This window comes from Echinops telfairi, unplaced genomic scaffold (assembly GCF_000313985.2).
Source record: "Echinops telfairi isolate 266 unplaced genomic scaffold, ASM31398v2 ScPeMD7_7400;HRSCAF=8409, whole genome shotgun sequence".
In the NCBI taxonomy this organism is placed as follows: domain Eukaryota; kingdom Metazoa; phylum Chordata; class Mammalia; order Afrosoricida; family Tenrecidae; genus Echinops; species Echinops telfairi.
This window is the reverse complement of record NW_022111300.1, coordinates 2,586,764-2,605,532: the sequence shown is the minus strand read 5'-3', so window position 1 is coordinate 2,605,532 and position 18,769 is coordinate 2,586,764. Positions and strand designations below refer to the sequence as shown.

Genomic DNA, 18,769 nt, shown 5'->3' with positions numbered 1-18,769 from the left:
GAGGAAATGGAGGCCCAGAGAAATTCAGTAATTGTTGAAGATGAGACAGAAAACTGATCCCTGGTTTTTCCATTCCTCAAACTCCTTTGGATGGTGGCAGGGAATTAGCTTGCAGTGGAAAGCTAGGGAGGCTTCAATTGGAGGCTTGCGTTAGGCCCTCCCCCAGACTCTATGGGTGACTCATAGCAAGGGTGCTACCAGGCCGTTCAGGGAACTTGACAACCCACAGGCGACCATGACTTTGTCCAGCAGCCTGCGTCCAGCCTCTGGCACGGCAGCCTGTAGGTTAAAGAAAGGGCACTGGATGCAGGCTGCTGAGGAAAGTTTCATTGCTCATTAAGATGGGATGACCCTAGATGCACTGTCAAAATACATCACTGGCGTGAGAATGTACCTGAAGCCAGGCTTGCATTTTATTTTATATCTGGCCTTTAGGTGTGTTTTCAGGGTGGATACATTTATAGGACAAAGTTAAAGAGTTATCCTTCAAAGGCCATTCATTTTCAGAATGAGAAAGTGGAGAGAAGGAAACTTCTAGCAGGGTCAGTCAAGTTGAACAGATAGGATAACCTGGCAGAATCAGCTTGATCTTATCTTTGAGAAGCAAACAACAGTGCCCTGAGCCGAGAAGCCTGCTGCACCGCCTGTGATTTTGATGAAATGCATGATTAAACAGCCAACAATCACACTGAAACGGATGCACATTCTTTCCTGGTGATGCTGCGACATGAGTGGTTGTGTTCCACACTATCAGTCACTTTGGTCTTTCTCTCCCTCCCTCCCTCCCACACGATGAGAAAGAAGTCCTGTTCTTGCCCTTCTATTGCAGTGTTGAACGTATTATCATGTAGAACATATTGTCATACAACCTGATGACCCAAGTTATTCTTGGATTTCACCTCTTTCTCGAGGCTCAAAATGTATATTAGAATTTGGGGCATTTTATGTTTATTCAGAGTCTTGGAGGGGCACTAATGATTAAGCACTTGAGTACTAACCAAATGGTTGGTGTTCTGGTCTACTTTGGAAGAAAGTACTGGAGTTTTCTCAGGAAGATCCCACCACAGACCCCCGTAGAACACTGTGCGCTGCTCGGTAACACGTGGCGCCACCGGGAGTCAGAATCGAGTTTGGAGGATGTAGGTCCGTTTGTGTCAATCTTTGTGTAATTATTCTATACTTTGGATCACATGTTACTCAATGTTTTAAAAAGCTAACAGCTGCTAGGACAATCTATAGATACAAGATCTTTATACATTTTTATCATGTTTAACATTGAATAAACTCTAAGACAATTATATGAAAATCTGGCCCTGCACATAGCTCATGGATCCCAAATGTCAAGATATTAAATACTCTTAAATAAACAAGTGTTAAGTGCAAAAAAAAAAGTTTTAAAAAGGAACAATGTGCTACAGTTCTTAATTTAGGGATATGAAATCGAGGGCAGGAGCAGTGTTGTAGGTTATGTGTTGGTTTGCTCACCACAAGGTCCACAGTTTGAATCTACCAGCTGCTCTGTGGCAGAAAGAGGTGGCTCTCTGCTCCCAGAAAGATGTCCAGTCCCAGAAACCCCCCGGGGGGCAGTTCTACTCTGACCAAAAGGTCAGAATGAGTTGGAATCAATATGATGGCCATCGGCGTGTGATCCGAGGACAGAAGGGGAGCTCTACTCTCTCCCTTTCTCCGCCTCTGTGCTGAGGATGGCCACCTGCTATTCTTGCCATGCCGTCCCATGAGACTTTAGAATCGTCCCATTTTAAAGTGGATTCTAATGGAGACTAATGGTAATATACTCACCTACAACTGCAAGGGGAGACATTGGAGCATAGCCAAGCGGGGTCTATAAGGAGTTGCACATGTGAAGGTATTTACCTAGGCTGCCTAGCATGCCACGCATGTGACCAGTTTAAACATTTCCCATGATCTGATCAGTTGAACATGCGCTAGAAAACTGCTGGTTTCTTCCTTTGTTTTCATGCTTCGGTATTAAAGATGGACTCACATCTAAATATGTACTATTTGGGGGGAGGAGCAGATACAAAGACGGACAGAAAGAAAGGGAAGTTTTGTTACCTGGATCCCAATAGACAGGCATCTGTTTTTCTTGAAGTGGTCTTTCTTCCTGTCCTCCGTAGTCACGGTGGCTATGGTGGTGGTAGTGGTGACCGTGGCAGTGTTATTGCCCATATGTTGACTCGCCGGCCCATGGATCTGTGCATTTGCTGCTTCAATAGCGGCAGTGAGAGCCTTCATACTGTCCAGGCTCTCCGTGGAATTGCTGAGTCCAGACTGGCTGATGATGTCCCCCCGCTGGCCCTGTCCGTCCATGTAGGCATCCTGGGCAGATTCTGTGCTACTCTGGGCTGTGATAGAAATGAAAGGTTTCGTGGTAGTTCTAGGTGGGACTGGAGGTGGTGTCTTCTTATATGTTGTAATGCAAGATGACACTGGAAGACAGTGAAAACAAAGACACTGTGATTTTGGTGTGGGCCGCCACTTCTGGTGCTGTCATCGACATTCAGTGACGTCGGGGCACATGGAACAATAAGGCATTTAACATTCAAATGAAGCCACTGACAGATGAAGTGGAATTCCTGTAAGGGGGAAGATGTGGGCCTCCCGGGAGGTGGCCACAGGAGGTTGCTAACTAACTGCAGGGGCTGGATGTGCCAGGGGACTCGCTGTGCCAGGGGAGGAAGTCTGTCTCTGTAATCGTGGAGTCTTGGAGACTCTAAGGGGTAGTTCTAGTCTGTCGTGGAGGCTCACGGTAGGCTGGACTTGACGGCAATGGGATGAGGTGACCCACCACACACTTAAGGGCACACAGAGGGAGAACAACCACCTCTGGACCTGCGGTTTCTGGAATGGAAATCACCATGAATCAACATGAAAATACATGATTAGCCATCTGTGGAACTCTTCCCAGACAACGAGATGCCCTCAGAGATAATACATGCACAAACGTGGCTTCTCAGAAACACATGAAATATCGCTGAAGTTCAATAAGATATCCTATTAAAGGATGCTTCTGGTGGCTGGTAATAAACAACGAAAAAGAAGAAGAGAAATCAGAGTCGTGAACATGTCCGCTCTCGTTCTAAGAACAAGTGTGAGGTGCCTGGGGACAATGTGGCCAGAGGAGAGGACACAGGGTAGTTGCTAAGAGACCCTGTGGGATTCGCTTGTGTTAGTAATTGAGCCCGTTCTCCTCTCTCTCTCTCTCTCTTCATCCGCCTGCTTTTCTCTCTTATTCCCTTTTCTGGGTAGGTGCTCCCTACATACATTTTATTGTTGTTGTAAAAATGTAGATAACACAGCATGTGCCAATTCCACACTTTGGACACACAATTTCATGAGAGCAACGACATGCTAGTCACGTTGTTGCTATCACCACCCGTATCCTTTGGGCAAATTTCACATGGACTTTTGATCTGAAACTTCTGTTTCTTTCTGAACAGAACTACCCACTGAGAGGAAATGTAAAAATAAATTTCCCTCTGGTTTGTCAGTCAGTCTTCGCGTGATGGGTCTGCAGGAGGAGCCCGCTGCTCTCTGGAGGATTTTCAGTCGGGCCGGGCCCTACAGTAGCAGCTGAGGTTTCCCTAAGGGCGTGGGCAGCCTGGTAGCCCCTCTCTCCAGCCATCTGATTATAGCACCGGGCAACTTGAAAGAAATGCTACTCATTTGCTATCCATTTGAAGTGCAGGAAACTAAAGCTCAAAAGAGGTATTAACTTTCCAGGTGGGAACTCCTACCAGTAAAAGATTATTCCTTACCCAGTATTCTAGTGACGTTCTGGGTTAATCTTCCTGAAGAACAAGTCAAACTACAAAAGGACTTTTTGCACTTAAAGTTGGCATCACGGTTGTTACTTCAAATTCTCTTCGCTGGGCCACTTCATCCCAACTTGTCACCTTTGGTACTTGCTGCCACTCAGGTCACCTTGCTGAATCAGTATTTAAGACCTCTCTTGCAGCCACAAAAGAGAAACATGTGGTACAAGAGAGTCATAAGTAATAAACAAACATATTCTACTGTGCTGTCCTGTCACCCTGTGCCCTGTGATTTGGAGTGACTTTCTTAGCAGGGAGATGGAAGAGTCCATCCTGTCCCTCAAACTTAAAAATGATTCGAGAGCCATACGTATATTTTTACAAACAAGTGAAATCATCATTATCTAAACCAGGCGTCCTCAACTACGGCCTGCGGGCCACATGTGCCCCGCTGAGGACATTTATCCGGCCTGCTAGGTGTTTTTGCCCCATTTGCTTTTTTACTTCAAAAGAAGATATGTACAGTGTACATAGGAATTTGTTCATAGTTTTTTTTTTTAAACTATAGTCCGGCCCTCCAACGGGTCTGAGGGACAGTGCATTGGCCCCCTATTTAAAAAGTTGAAGGACCCCTGATCTAAATAATACCTTTCACAATTTTCCAGTTGTACTTCAGAGCTACATGTACGCACTGAAAGAGCCACATACTGCTTCCCAGCCCCAGTTTGCTGAAGCTAGAAATCAATTCCAATTCACAGTGACCGTGCAGGACAGGGTACAACTGCCCCTGTGGGCTTTCCAGATGATTGAAAACCTCATCTTTCTCCTGATGCGATGCTTTGATATTCTTGTGGGTCACATAAAATTATGATATTATAGAGACTCTAGAAGGGGGGGTCATATATAAATAGCATAAATGTAGTCACCTCTCAATTACCTGGGATAGTGATTGCCAGATTTCCTGATCCCAGGAAAACTTCCCTTCTAAGCTCCTAGCATGAAACACATCTTAACATCAACAAGCTGGCCAAGTGCTCACTTTTTCACGAAGAGGCCAAAGAGGTTATGCTAATCGTCAAGGTTTCAGGGTCAGCAAGGGACAGAGTCAGCTGCAGCATCACCTTCCTGCTGTGGAGCATGAAGCTCTTTCCACAAGGCCACAGGTAAGTCCCTGGTTGACTCCACTTACAAATAAACAGGTACAGTGTGGATGTTTTCTCTCACTCGGGTTAGTTTCATGCATCCTAACCAAATAGAAGAGATCCAACAGAATAGGCAAATTATCAACAAGATCCTTAATGTCAAGTGTAAGCAGAATTTGGTTGAAGAAAATTAAAAACTGGCTCGAACGGTACATTGGCACGGAGTTGTCCTGACTGAACACCTGTCTCCTGAGCATTCCTCACCTGAATCATGACCTCTCAATTTCCCTAATAAGCTCCATAATTGTGAGCATGATATGTAAGTTCTGAGTGGCTATTATAATGAATTATCGGACCCAGTGCTGTCGGAGGATGTTGGAGTCACAACAGGGAAAAACGGATGGAGGATGGAGGCATGTCTGCCATCTGCCATGTGACAATAGGATTTGGGAACTTGAAGAGGTCAGATGTGACCCCCAGGCTGTTGTTTTTAGCGTTCAACAATGTGGATTCATGTAAATAATGGGGATTCCTGAACTCGCATTATGCTCATGGGGAACCTGAACCTAGACTAAAAGGCAGTCATTTGAATGGAACAGGTTGCATTTAAAATCAAGACAGGTTGCATCAAGGTTGTATTATTATTATTATTATTATTATTATTTTGGCATACTAATTCAATCTGTATACTGAGCAAATAATCCAAGAAGCTGGACTTCAAGAAAGGGGAGCGTGGCATCAGGACCGGAGGAAGGCTTAGTAACAACCTGCGATGTGCAGAAGACACAGCCTTGCTTGCTGAAACGAAGGAGGACTCGAGGCACTTGCTGATGAAGATCCAATACTGCTGCGTTCAGTATGGGTTGCAATTCAATGTAAACAGCACAAAAGTGTTCCCAACTGGACCAATAGATAACAAGATAGACAGAGAACAGCCGGAAGGTGTCAAGGCTTTGACCTTGCTTGGCTCCCCAGTCAGCATGGTGGAGCAGGTTCTGACTCAGAGAGACCCTGCCCAGCAGAAGGAAGCTTTGTGTGAAGCAGCATCACAAAATAGCCAATTATTGCAGCCACTGCATTAATCCATCTTCCAAAGGCCTTTCCTCTTTTCCACTGACCTTACGTTGCATTTGGGTAAACCTGCTGCCTAAGACTGCTTTACAGCTACCAAGCAGATGATCCCTGTCCCGGCACTGCACAGTGGCATCAACTCTGGTGTTTTGGGTTTGGGTTCCTCCTGATAACAAACCAAAATCTGCAAGACCAGGTCAGTCCCTCCTCACTTCTAAGGAGCGTTCGGACTTTATTCTTCCAAGACAGGCTTGCTCATTGTTCTGTCAATCTGCGGTACTTTCAAGATTCTTTCCCAACACCTCCTTTTTCCGTATTCATGGACCAGCATTCACATGCATGTCAGATGCTTGAAAATACCCTGACGTGGCTTCGGGGACCTTTAGTCCTCACAGGGACATGTTTGCTCTTTAACACTTTAAAGAGGTCTAATACAGCAGATTTGTCCATTGTAACATATCATTTGATTTTTTAAAATTGCTGCTTCCATGAGTGAGCATTGTTTGTGGATTTAAGTAAAATGGAGTCCTTGAGATCTTCAATCTTTTCTCTGTTTCTCATGATGTGATTAATTGGTCCAGTGGTTAGGGCCCACCCCCAGCCGCCCGCCTTTTTGCTGAGATGTAATCTGTGTTGCAGGCTGTGGTGTTTGAGCTTCATAAGTAAATGCTGCAGGTTCTCTTTGTTTTCAGCAAGCAAGGCTGCGTCACCTGCACAACCAGTGAATGACTCTTCCTCCCGTCCTAACGCTGTGCTCTTTGACTTACAGCTCACCTGCCCCGGTTCTGTGCCCAGCGCACAGGTGAATAAATATGGTGCAAGGACACAACCCTGTCGACACCCTTCTGATTTTAAACCACACATTATCCTCTGGTTCTGTTCAAGCAACTGCCCGTTGGTCTCTTAGGACTTGTTCAGGAATGAAGTGCTCTGGAATTCCCCTTCTTTATAATAGTATCCATAATTTGTTATTATCCACATACTTGAATGCCTTTTGCAAAGCCAATATCCATATGCTCTTAGCAGTCATACCTCGCACTCCATAGCCTTTTGTGAATCTCATTTTAATTTCTGGCAGTTCTCTGTCGATATCCTGTTCCAACCATTTACAATTATTCTCAGCAAAATTGTACTTATGTGTATAATTACTGATATTCAATGATTTTCACATTGCGCTGAATCACCTTTCTTTACACATGGCACAAATGTGATCTCATCTGGCTGAGCACATCCGGGGCTGCATGTATTTGTCGGAACCGTTCACCCCCAAACTCCTTTAGTCTTTGGTTATTGAGATAGTTTGGTGTTTTTTTTTTTTTAATATGAGGAATTTTATTTTTTTTATTTCATTTTTGCTGACATACTATGAGGCAAAACAAAATTGACACCATACAAAATAACTTTATAAAATATCATTCACATCATGAGATAGTTTGGTTTTGTGTGATGGGAACAGCCAGGATCCTCAGTAGTTTGACAGTAAGGCCACCCCCATATGTGATCTCACACAATGTAGCAAGTAGTTGTGGGAGGATTAGGGTAGATCACAGCCCTTACTCAGGTCACAGCCTGATAATGTCTCCTTGGGCATGCAGCCTGCTTCACATATATAAACAGACCCAGTGGAGAACTCTCTTCCCTTTTCCCCTTCTTCCTGTAAGCCTGGTCCCTGCAGCTGGGGTCCTGTCTTATTGCCTGCTGGCCTTGGGTTCATTCCTCAGAGCCTCCACCAGCCTCCTGGCTGGTTCATCTTCCTCCTTCCAGGTTCTGTGGCCCCAGCAGCTACATGAGTCAGGAAAGATCCAGGTTAGCATCTGACCCATGGACTGGCTTGCCTGCTTCTGCAGCTGGGTGGCCACTCTTTATATAATATAAATTTCTTTCACATACAGATATAACTATCACTGGTTTGCTTCTCTAGAAAACCCAACCTAACACAGTTCCTATTCAACACATCCATGTTATCCTTGCGATACCTAAATCCTGGCAGATGACACTCAAGTCATATGTTGACTCTCATAGACATGTTTTAATTTTCTTCATCTTTACCTTGAACTTGCATGTGAGCAACTGATAGTCTGTTCCCCAATGTGCCTCAGGTCTTGTTTTTACTGATAGTATTTAGCTTCACCCTCATCATTCACCACCATCTTTCCATAGATGTAGTTAATTGGATTCTTATGTGTTCCATCTAGTAAGGTCCACATTTACACTTAGCCATAGTGGTACAGTGGTTATGCATTGGGCTGTTAACCTCAAGGTCAGCAGTTCAAAACACCAGCAGCTCAGGAGTAGAAAGTTGAGACTTTCTATTCCTATAAAGAGTTACAGTATCTGAAGCCACAGGGGCAGTTCTACCTGGTCCTAGAAGGTCACTGTGAGTCTGAATTTACTTGATGGTGGCGAGTTTGATTTTATTTTTCTGGTTTATTGCATTTTTAAAAAGTACTTGCAATGAATAAGTTCTTTTTCTTGGAAAATTCTGTCACACAACCTCTGGTGTCACGTCTATCACCAAACTCATCTTTTTCACCTGCGGGTCCTTCTTTAGTTGCAATTTTTGCTTTCCTGTCCCAAGTAACTATCAATGCATCTAGAGTGTAGGTTCGATCAATTGCAAACTGCAGCAGTTGGTTAAAATCTTCAATTTCTTCATCTTTGCCATTAGTGCTTGGTACGTAACTTTGAATAATAGTCATATTAACTAGTATTCTTTAGAGGTATATGGATACTACTCTATCATTGACAGTCTTGTGCTTGAGGATGGAGCTTGAAAGTTTCTTTGTCAATAATGAACGTGATGCTATTCTTCTTCAATTTGTCATTGCCAGCACAGTAGACCATGTGATTCACTAACAAAATTCTCCTTATCAGCTCATTTCAGCTCACTGTTGCCGAGGATACCAATTTTCTACATGCTATTTCATTTTCGACAACTTCTCACATTCGTACTGTGCACATTTCACACTCCAATTATCAATGGCTGGTTGTAGCTGATTCTTTTTATTTTGCATCATGCTAAACCAGCAAGTGAAGGTCCTAAACCTTTGCTATGTCTCCTCTACTTTGAGGGAATAGCTCTTCCCCAAGTTGTATTTTGTGTGCCCTCCAACCTGAGGGGCTCATCTTCTGGCACAATTATCAGACAATGATCCACTACTATTCAAAAGGTAGCTACTTTTTTTAATAAGTAGACTGTCTTTTCCTTATTTCTACTCTGTCTTGGTCTGGAAGCTCCACTAACACCTGTCTACCATGGGTGACCTTGATGATATTTGAAATATTGGTGGCAAAGCTAATAGCATCACAAGAACACACAAATCACTACATTGCAAAAAAAATGGGCAGATGAATAGAGGGATCTAATGACACAAGATTGTTTTATTGCTTCTCCAAAGAGAAGTCTTTATGATGGGAACATTCCCCCCACCCCAAAGAAAAAACCAACAAACTAGATTCTTAGACCATTCAACCCACTCATGTTTCAAAGAAATGAACAATACATCCCATCATCAAATGTATGAACTCTTAATTATTTAGTATTTATGGTTAGCTGCCCTTGGCTTCCTCTTTCAGTGTGGATAATCAAAGCTGGAGAATGCAGCAAAACAGGGTCATTTCACTGGCTACAATTATAGTAAAATATACAGACCTAATATGGAAAAAGTCAAGTAGGGTAGTGGGAGTAGCACATTATTTTCAGTATAATGATTACAATTAGAACATAAACCTTTTGACTATGAGGTTCTTGTACTGCCAGGGGCTAACTGTACTTTGAAGCCATCTGTTGGCTTTTGTTAAGAGCTCTGGTGGTGTAGTGGTTATACACTGGCCTGCGATCCACGAGGTCAGCAGTTCAAAACCGGCAGGGGCTCCATAGGAGAAAGACAGGGCTTTCTATTTCCAATAGCAGTTATAGTCTTGGAAACTCTCAGGGGCAGTTCTACCCTGTCCTAGATAGAGGGTCATTGTGAGTAGGTATCTATACATCTGACAGTGAGTGAATGAGGTGACTTTTGTTAGCTAATCTTAGCTATTGATAATGATAATTCTGGGTATTAGGATCAATGGAGCCTTCCATGGCAAAATGCTAACAATATCTAAGGAGAATACTAGGGATTTGGCTTCCCCAACAAACTGGGCCAGCCTTGAATCCTACAGAAATCAGAATTTGAGCTTGTCCCATTTTGAATAAGGAAGCCTAATAGAGAACAGGAACCATTTGACATGATACAACATCCAAGGTGTGTGTGTGTGTTTCCTGCAGTGTAAATGTGTGGCAGCTACATAATCTGTTGCCAACTTGAGACCATTAAGAGTGAAGAGGTGAAGGTTAGTCTGCCAATCAGGTCATAGCTTGATGACCTTATTTGGAGGCACTAAGGCAGCAGTTCTCAACCCGTGGGTTGTGACCCTTTTGGGGGTCAAAGGACCCTTTCACAGGGGTCGCCCAAGACCATTGGAAAACACATCATGATTTACATTATGATTCATAACAGAAGAAAATTACAGCTATGAAGTAGCAATGAAATAATTTTAAGGTTGGGGTCAGCACAACATGAGGAACTGTATTAAGGGGTCATGACATTAGAAAGGTTGAGAACTACTGCTCTAAGGAGATAAATAGCTTGTTGGAGGCAGGACAGACAGACACTCCCTGTGAGACATTCCTGTTGAGAAGACAAATGGAGCTACACTAGAGCCCTGGAGCAGAAGGAACCATGTGGAGACCCCTGCCAATGCTGAGATGCTTCCACTGCCACTGGATCCATAAGACATTCCACCCACTGGCCTGTGCTCATCCTGCATTCGGCATCATTGCATGTGTTGCATGAGTCTGCAGAGGAATTTGTAGATTGTTATCAGGCATATGGGCTAATATCAGACTTATGATCTTGATTTGGACTGGACTAGGATATTTTCTTAATATACAATTACTCTTTGATATAAAGTGCTTTCTTATACATATTTGAGTGCCCCTAGATTTGCTTCTCTAGTCTACCCAGACTAACACAAAATGTTAGCATGATTTTGTTGGAATCTTCACCAAATTGGAATTTTAAAGGAATTCAAATATTTTAGATTATTTCTTGAAGGAGGGGGAAAGGAATCACAACTCACACTCCTCAAATCTCCTTTCTTCATTCCCAATTCTTTGTAATCTAAGACTGTTCCAGAAATTCGTAGGGCTAAACTCTTATTTTTCACCCTTTAACATCATTCATTCTTAGCTTTGCAATGCAAGCCTTAAACTGCTATTTCTGTCTGGCCACTCCTAAGGGTGTTTTCAAAATTCTACGCTCACAATTCAGCACAAGTGATTCAGATCTACTGATAAGTCTTGGTGCACAGAGGAATGTGGGAGAGTGAGGTCCAGGGAGGGTGAAATATATATTAATCATCGTTTCTAGTCAAAAGAGAAAGAGAAAAGGAATCACTTACATATATCTGACTGAATCTACTTAGGAGCAACATTTTCAAAAAGACTGGTTAAAAAAATTCCCAAATGGCCCACCAGCAGATGGAAATCTGCTGAACATTATGTCATCCCACCGGCACCAGGTCGCATCACACCCCTATGGACCCTAGATGGGGTTTCTGAGGCAGTGTGTCTTTACAGAAGCAGATAGCCTCAATTTGCTTTCAGAGAGCAGCTGGTGGGTTTGAACCACTGACCTTTCAGTTAACCATCTAACACTTACCCAACAGTGCCTCAAAGGCTCCTTTTACTAGCCATTAAGGAAATACTAATCAAAAGCACAGTGCCATATTATGTCACTGGCAAGTTTGTGAAGAGCGCTGGGCCCTTATTCACAGCTGGAGGGAATGCAGACTGCTGTAGACACTGCGAAGAACAGTTTCATGTTTCCTAAAAAGGCTGAAATAGAATTACCATATGACTCTACAATCCCAGTCCTAGGGCGACAGCAAGAAGAGGTGAAGGTAATGGTGCAAACAGAAGTGTGCTCATTGAAGTTCTTTTCACAACAGCCAAAAAACAGAAGTACTCAAAAATCCCATTGACCAATGAATGGATAAGCAGAATGTGTTATTATTCAGAAAATGGAAGACTATTCAGCTAAAAAGAGAAAAGTTCTAATGCATGCCCCACATGAACGAACCCCCCCCCACCCAAATGAAATATGCTAAGTGAAATAAGTCAGTTGCAAAGAGACCAAGACAACTTGATTCAGTTCTATGAAATGTACCCACTCCTTACTTATCCACCTGGTTGAGTTCTAAAACTCAGGTCAGTATCACAAAATCACAAAACCGTATTAGGTGAAAATGGAGAATGAGCACATTGGATCACAAAATGCAGTATGACTACATCATGACATAACTGCCAGATGGCATGATAGTATAACTGCCAAACCAATGAGAATCATAACCCAGCTGAAATAGCACATGAGCTTAGCCATCATAGCCCGTTCTAACCATCAGTCAGTTCTACTCTTGCTTAGCACCTCTGTATTAATTACTGCCCGATGTGTATCATTTATATATATATTTCAGAATTGTTTTATTTGGAGATAATACAGATATCATATCATTCCATAGTTCAATCACATCAAGTAGTATTATATAAATGCTGCCACAATCTGTTTCAAAACATTTTCTTCCTTCTTTAACTCATTGCTATCAGCTTCTCCTTTACCCTCCCCCCCCCCCCCCCCCCTGTAACCCCCTGGAGCCCTATTCTACTTGTTGTCTCTGTAGGTTCATCAATCATTTATATTTTTTACTATTGTTATAAATGCAAATGAGGAGTAAGTGTAAAGCAAACATATAGAAACCAAAGATTATTAATGGTTACTGTGGGTGCAGATTGTCTCAAGATGAACTTTGAGAAAGGAGTATGTGTCAAACACTGACCACAGAGATATCGGTACTACATTTTCTGAATGCAAAGAAGCTGGAGCAGAACGCTGTCTGGGGCCGCGGAGTGACAGAGTGCATTTACGGAACCAAATTTCTTTCTCCAACTAAGACAGGACCACTGTACTCCAGGGTTCAGGTAAGGCCTGTGGAAAAGAGCTGATGGCTCCAACCCAGAATGCTGAGGCACTGGATGGTCTGACCTTCAACTTAGATAAAGCCAACACTTTCTCTCCCGTTCCCTAGGAAACTGCTGAACCACAGCATTCTGCAGGTGTTCAGTGATACTCCCAAGTTTGGGCTTTATGTTCCCCTACAGACGATAGACAAATTGGCTGAAATATTATTGCTTCTTTGTTTGCCTTCAAAGACATTGTCCACAAACCCTTTGTGTGAGACCTTCCGGCGGGATGCAGGCTACGTGACCAGCACTATATCTAAGCCTGCCTCGAGGAAAGTTCTGGACCTTGGAGTCCCTTTGTTTGGGCCCCCTACACTCCCACTTTGTCTTCTGTTTTATCTCTGCTTTATCTTTCTCAATTGCAACCTTCCCTTCTCAACCCTTGTTCAATTTGTGAGAGCCGGCATTTCACAGGTCACCAGGAGGAGGAGAGCAAGGGAAATGGAGATGTCTTGGGGGTGGGGGTGGGGCACTGATATGTTAATGATGGTGGTAATGGTGGTGCAGCATGAAAAATGCAATCAATATCATTGAATCATAATTGTGGAAGCTGGTTGATAGACATGCCAAATAACACACACTCACAACATTAATGAATGTTTAGGTATGTAGATCTTTCCTACAATACATTTTAAAACATTAGAAATGCAAATGCTTCTTTTATCAAGTGGAACTTGAAAAAAAAGATGTTGCATTTGAATCATGATTGTTGGTTTTTCCCCCCTTATGTGTTCATTTGTTCGTTTAAAGTTAAATGCTTCTTCCCCCTTTCTCTGGATCCTGATATACCCACTAGCCTGGCTGAAAGATGGCCGACAGGCTCTCATCCATATCATGTATATTCTGACTCGTAGTCCAGAGTCAGCAAGAAGGGAGGGCCAGATTTCAATGACATCATTTTCTTTCAGATGACAATTAAGAGGACAGAAAGACCATATGCTGGTATTTACATTTGCATTAAGAAATTCTGGAGAAAACAAATAAGAATAAACAAATCCCTATCGTTTTAGCTTCTGGTTAACTATTAAGTATCATCTAGATTTGCATAGAAAGAGAGGCTGACTGTCTTGGCTGGAGCCGGGACCATTTGGAGCCAGCACAGAGGCTCTATCTCAACACAGCCAGTTTGCTGCTGCCCCAGGTCAGGGACTAAACCCTTGCAGCTCTACGGGCAGGGATGGGGCTTTGCTACATCGTTACTTTTGTTTCCCTCTCTTCTCTCTATCCCCCCATTACTTAAAAAAAATTTTTTTCTCCTCTGTGTCTCTTTCCTGCTCTTTCACACTCCACTGCCGACCTCTAGACCACTGCCCTTAGCCTAGGGAATTTATGCCTGCCCCACACCCAGTTAGGTGAGCTCCACCCTGTGCAGCTAGTCCGAGGCTAGGGAAAGCCCCACTGACCTCCACCAGGGGATATTCTGCCCAACTTCTTACCAGGGAATTCCTGCTTGTGTGGCTGGGGGAGTTCTGATTTTTCCTCTGTTGTCCCACACGACTATGGAAACATCCTCCCCGCCTACCTTAGTGCCTCACAAGGTCTAAGACAGCTCGGCCAACACTTGTCAACATTCCAAGCTGCTGCAGGCACCTCTGCCCAACCTCAGCAACACCAAAGCACGCAACCCACCAGCCTTCTGGGGCACTTCCCTGAGAGGGAAGCCACAGGAGGATAAAGTGGTAGGTTGATTCTGTAGTGAAATTAGCTGTAGGCAGTTAGAAGAAGCACTCCTACATGTATCCCAGAGAGAGCCACCCAGTGCTCTTCAACTCCCTGGAATGGCACCTGGCTCCTCTAAAAGAATGCAACACAAACAGCCATCAGCCCCAACGACCTCAATGAAAAAAACAGGAGAAACAAAAGGCAATGGCAGAAAATGTCCTCAACATAATGACAAGGATAGAAGAAGCAGACATTGAGCTGCCACTGAAAGAAATTTTCAGAATGCTGCTTGGAGTCATACAGGATATGAGGGAAACAAAACAGAAAAAGGATGAAATGATAGAGAAGATAAAGTCTATACACCAAAGGGAAATACAAGAGTTTAGGGAGGAGATAACAAAAACTAGTAGCAGATGCACGGACCTCGAGAATCGACTGGAGGAAGCAGAGAACCGCACCAGTGACTTGGAGGACAGCCAAGCAGACTTTAACAAACGCAAACAATAAGATCATCAGAGAAACTGAATAAAACCTAAGAGCTATGTCTGATGCTATGAATAGGAGCAACATTAGAATTATTGGCTTGCTGGAGGAAGACACAACAAAGAAGTAATCTGCAACAATAGTAATTGAATTCTTGGAGAAAAACTTCCCTAGCTTAATGAATTAAAACCAGGCAACCATTCAGGAGGCTGAAAGAACACTGGCTAGACTGAATCCCAAGAAAAATTCACCAAGGCATATAATAGTTAAACTTTGAGGAAAAGGAGAAAATCATGAAAGCAGCTAGGGAAAAACAAGCAATCACGTGTAAAGATTCCCAAATAAGAATATGCTCAGACCTATCAGCAGAAACGATGAAGAGGAGAGAGTAGAGTTACATATTCCAAAAATGGAAGGAAAACAACGCAAACCCAAGAATACTCTAACTACCCAAATTCAAACCAAGATAGATGGAGAAGTAAGAGTCTTCCCAGAGAAGGAAAGCTCAAAGAATACGTTAGAAGAAACCCAGCCCTACAAAAGATCCTTGCCGACCCAGGATGGGCAGAAGAACAACACTCACCAAGCATAAATAAGAGAACGCCACATAGAACAGCCTCACCCAGAGGGTAACAAAGAAAAAACAGACCCCAAGATAGCATTGGCTTAAAGATGGAAAGAAGTCAAGAATGATACCCACATACCCATGCACAACACACTAATAAGAAAGGAAGGTAGGTAAACACCCAACACAAAAGGTATAAGATGACATTACAGAGTCCGCAGATGGAGATAATAACCCTGAATATCAATGGCCTGAACTCAGGCATTAAAAGACAGGCTAGCAGACTGACTTAGAAAACACAACTTATAAATCTGCTGCCTAGAGGAGACACATTTAAATGCTACCGAAATAAATAGGCTGAGAAGCAAAGGCTGGAGAAAGGTATATCAAGCAAACAGCAATTCAAAAAAAGCAGGGGTTGCAATCCTAATCTTGGATAAAATTGACCTCAAAGTGCAAATCATAAAAAGAGATAAGGAGGGACACTATATAATGTTCAAGGGAATGGTAAACAAAAAAAACCACTAAAAATTTTAAACATATATTCCCCGAATGAGAGACCCACTGAATACGTCAACCAAGCACTCCAAAAGATGAAAAAAGAAATCACAGCCTCAACAATTATAGTGGGTGAATTCAGTACACAGTATACAGTACACAGTACACAGTAGCCTCAACAAAGAGGCTAGAGATCTAAACACTACAAGTAGACAATTTAACCTGGTAGATATTTACAGAGCTTTTCATCCAAATACAAAAAAAATTCACATTCCTTTCAAGCCCACATGGCACATATTTGAAGATAGACCACATCCTGGGGCATAAGGCAAATCTACATAAATTTAAGCACATTGATATCATACAGATCTCTCTCTCTGACCACTGTGCCATAAGGCTGGAAATCAACAAAAGGAAGACAAAGAAAACAATAGCAAACAATTGGAGGATGAATAACTATTGCAAAAGGAGTGCGTACTGGCACAGATCAGAGATGAAATTAGGAAATCTCTAGAAACCAACGAGAATGAGAACATGACATACCAAAACTTATGGGACACAGCAAAAGCAGTTATCAGAGGAAGTTTCATAGCAATACATGCACACCTGAGAAAGGAAGACAGACTCATGACTGATATGCTGGCACAAAATTTACAAAAACTAGAGCAGAGTCAGGAGGATAATCCTACTAATAGCAAAAGAAAAGAAATAATAAAAATGAGGGCTGAGATTCAGGAGAGGGAAAATAAGAAAACTATGGGAAAAATTAATGCTGTTAAAAGTTGATTCTTTGAAAAAAAAAAAAAGTTGATTCTTTGAAAGGATAAACAGCATCGACAGAACGCTGGCAAACCTAACCAAAGAAAGGAGGGAACAAATTTCTATAGCAAGAATGAGGGATAAAAGAGGGGACATTACAACAGACCCTAATGAAATAAAAAGGATAATTACACAGTACTACGAAGGACTGTACTCCAATGGATTCAACAACTTGGAAGACATGGACAAATTCTTGGAAAAACAATCTCCCTAGACTGTCCCCAAAGGATGTCAAGAATTTCAACAGACCCACAGCAACAAAAGAAATAGACAAAAAAATCCCCTGGACCAGATGGCTTCACTGGAGAATTCTACCAAGCATTTAGGGAAGAACTAACACCAATCCTACACAAACTCTTCCAGACATAGAAAAAGACGGCAAACTCCTGAACTCCTTCTATGAAGCTAGTATAACTCTGATACCAAAACTAGGCAAGGAACCCACAAGAATTGAGAACTACAGACCAATATCCCTAATGAACATCAATGCAAAAATCCTTAACAAAATATTGGCCAATAGAATGCAAAAGTATATAAAACAAAAAATTCACTATGACCAAGTGGGGTTCATACCAGGGATAAAGGCATGGTTCAATATACGAAAGACCATTAGTATCTTTCGCCACATTGACATGAAAAACTATAAGAACCACATGATAATGTTGATAGATGCAGAAAAAGTATTCAACAACATCCAATACCAATTCCTGTTTAACACACTTGAGAAGATAGGAATGGAAGGAAAATTTCTCAAGACAATACAAGCTATATGTGAAAAAACAACAGCCAACGTGGTAGTCACTTGAGAAAAGACTAACACAATCCCACTGAAAAAGGGGACCAGACAAGGATGCCCCTTGTCCCCACTCTTATTTAACATTGTGCTGGAGGTTTTAACTAACAGCATAAGGCAAAGAAGAGACATCAAAGGTATACGTCTGGGGAAGGAAGATGTAAAACTATCGTTATTTGCAGACGATATGATTTTATATATGGAAAATCCCAAAAGTTCCACAAGGGGAGCACTGGAAAGCCATGGAGGAGTTTGGCAGAGTGTCAGGATACAAGATCAGCAAACAGAAGTCCACCAGACTGTTATACACATCGGGTAAGACCACAGAAGAGGAGATCAAAAAGGTGGTACCCTTCACAATAGCCAAACACAAATTGAAATATCTAGGGATATACTTGACTAAAAGAACAAAAGATTTATATGGGTAAAACTACAGAACACTATTACAAGAAACTGAGAGTGACCTCAACAAATGGAAGAATATCCCATGATCGTGGATTGGAAGACTCAATATAGTCAAGATGTAAGTTCTTCCTAAGGCACTATATAAGTTTAATGTAATCCAGATATAATTACCCGCATCTTTCTCCAAAGAAATGGAAAAACTGATTACCAACTTCATATGGAGAGAGAAGCCCAGAATTAGCAGAGAACTCCTCAAGAAGTAGTACACAGTGGGAGGGCTTGCTTTACCTGACTTTAGCACATACTACACAGCCACAGTTGTCAAAACCCCATGGTATTGGTATAATGACAACTACCCAGACTAATGGAAAAGAGCTGAAAACCCTGAAATAAAATCATCAGCATACAGACAACTGGCCTTTGATAAGGGCCAAAAAAATATCCAATGGGAAGCAGATGCCCTCTTTAACAAGTGGTGCTGGAAAAAATGGATAT

General features: G+C 42.4%; 1 protein-coding gene across 2 annotated transcripts in view; it reads right to left on the bottom strand.

Annotated features, from left to right (window-relative positions):
* Positions 1–18,769, bottom strand: part of DLGAP1 (DLG associated protein 1) — a 931,603-nt gene that overhangs the window by 50,278 nt on the left and 862,556 nt on the right. For both annotated transcript variants that reach the window (XM_030887282.2, XM_004702880.2), the window contains one exon: positions 2,077–2,450. In XM_030887282.2, coding sequence (XP_030743142.1) covers positions 2,077–2,450 — 374 coding nt within the window. The remainder of the gene's footprint in view (positions 1–2,076; positions 2,451–18,769) is intronic.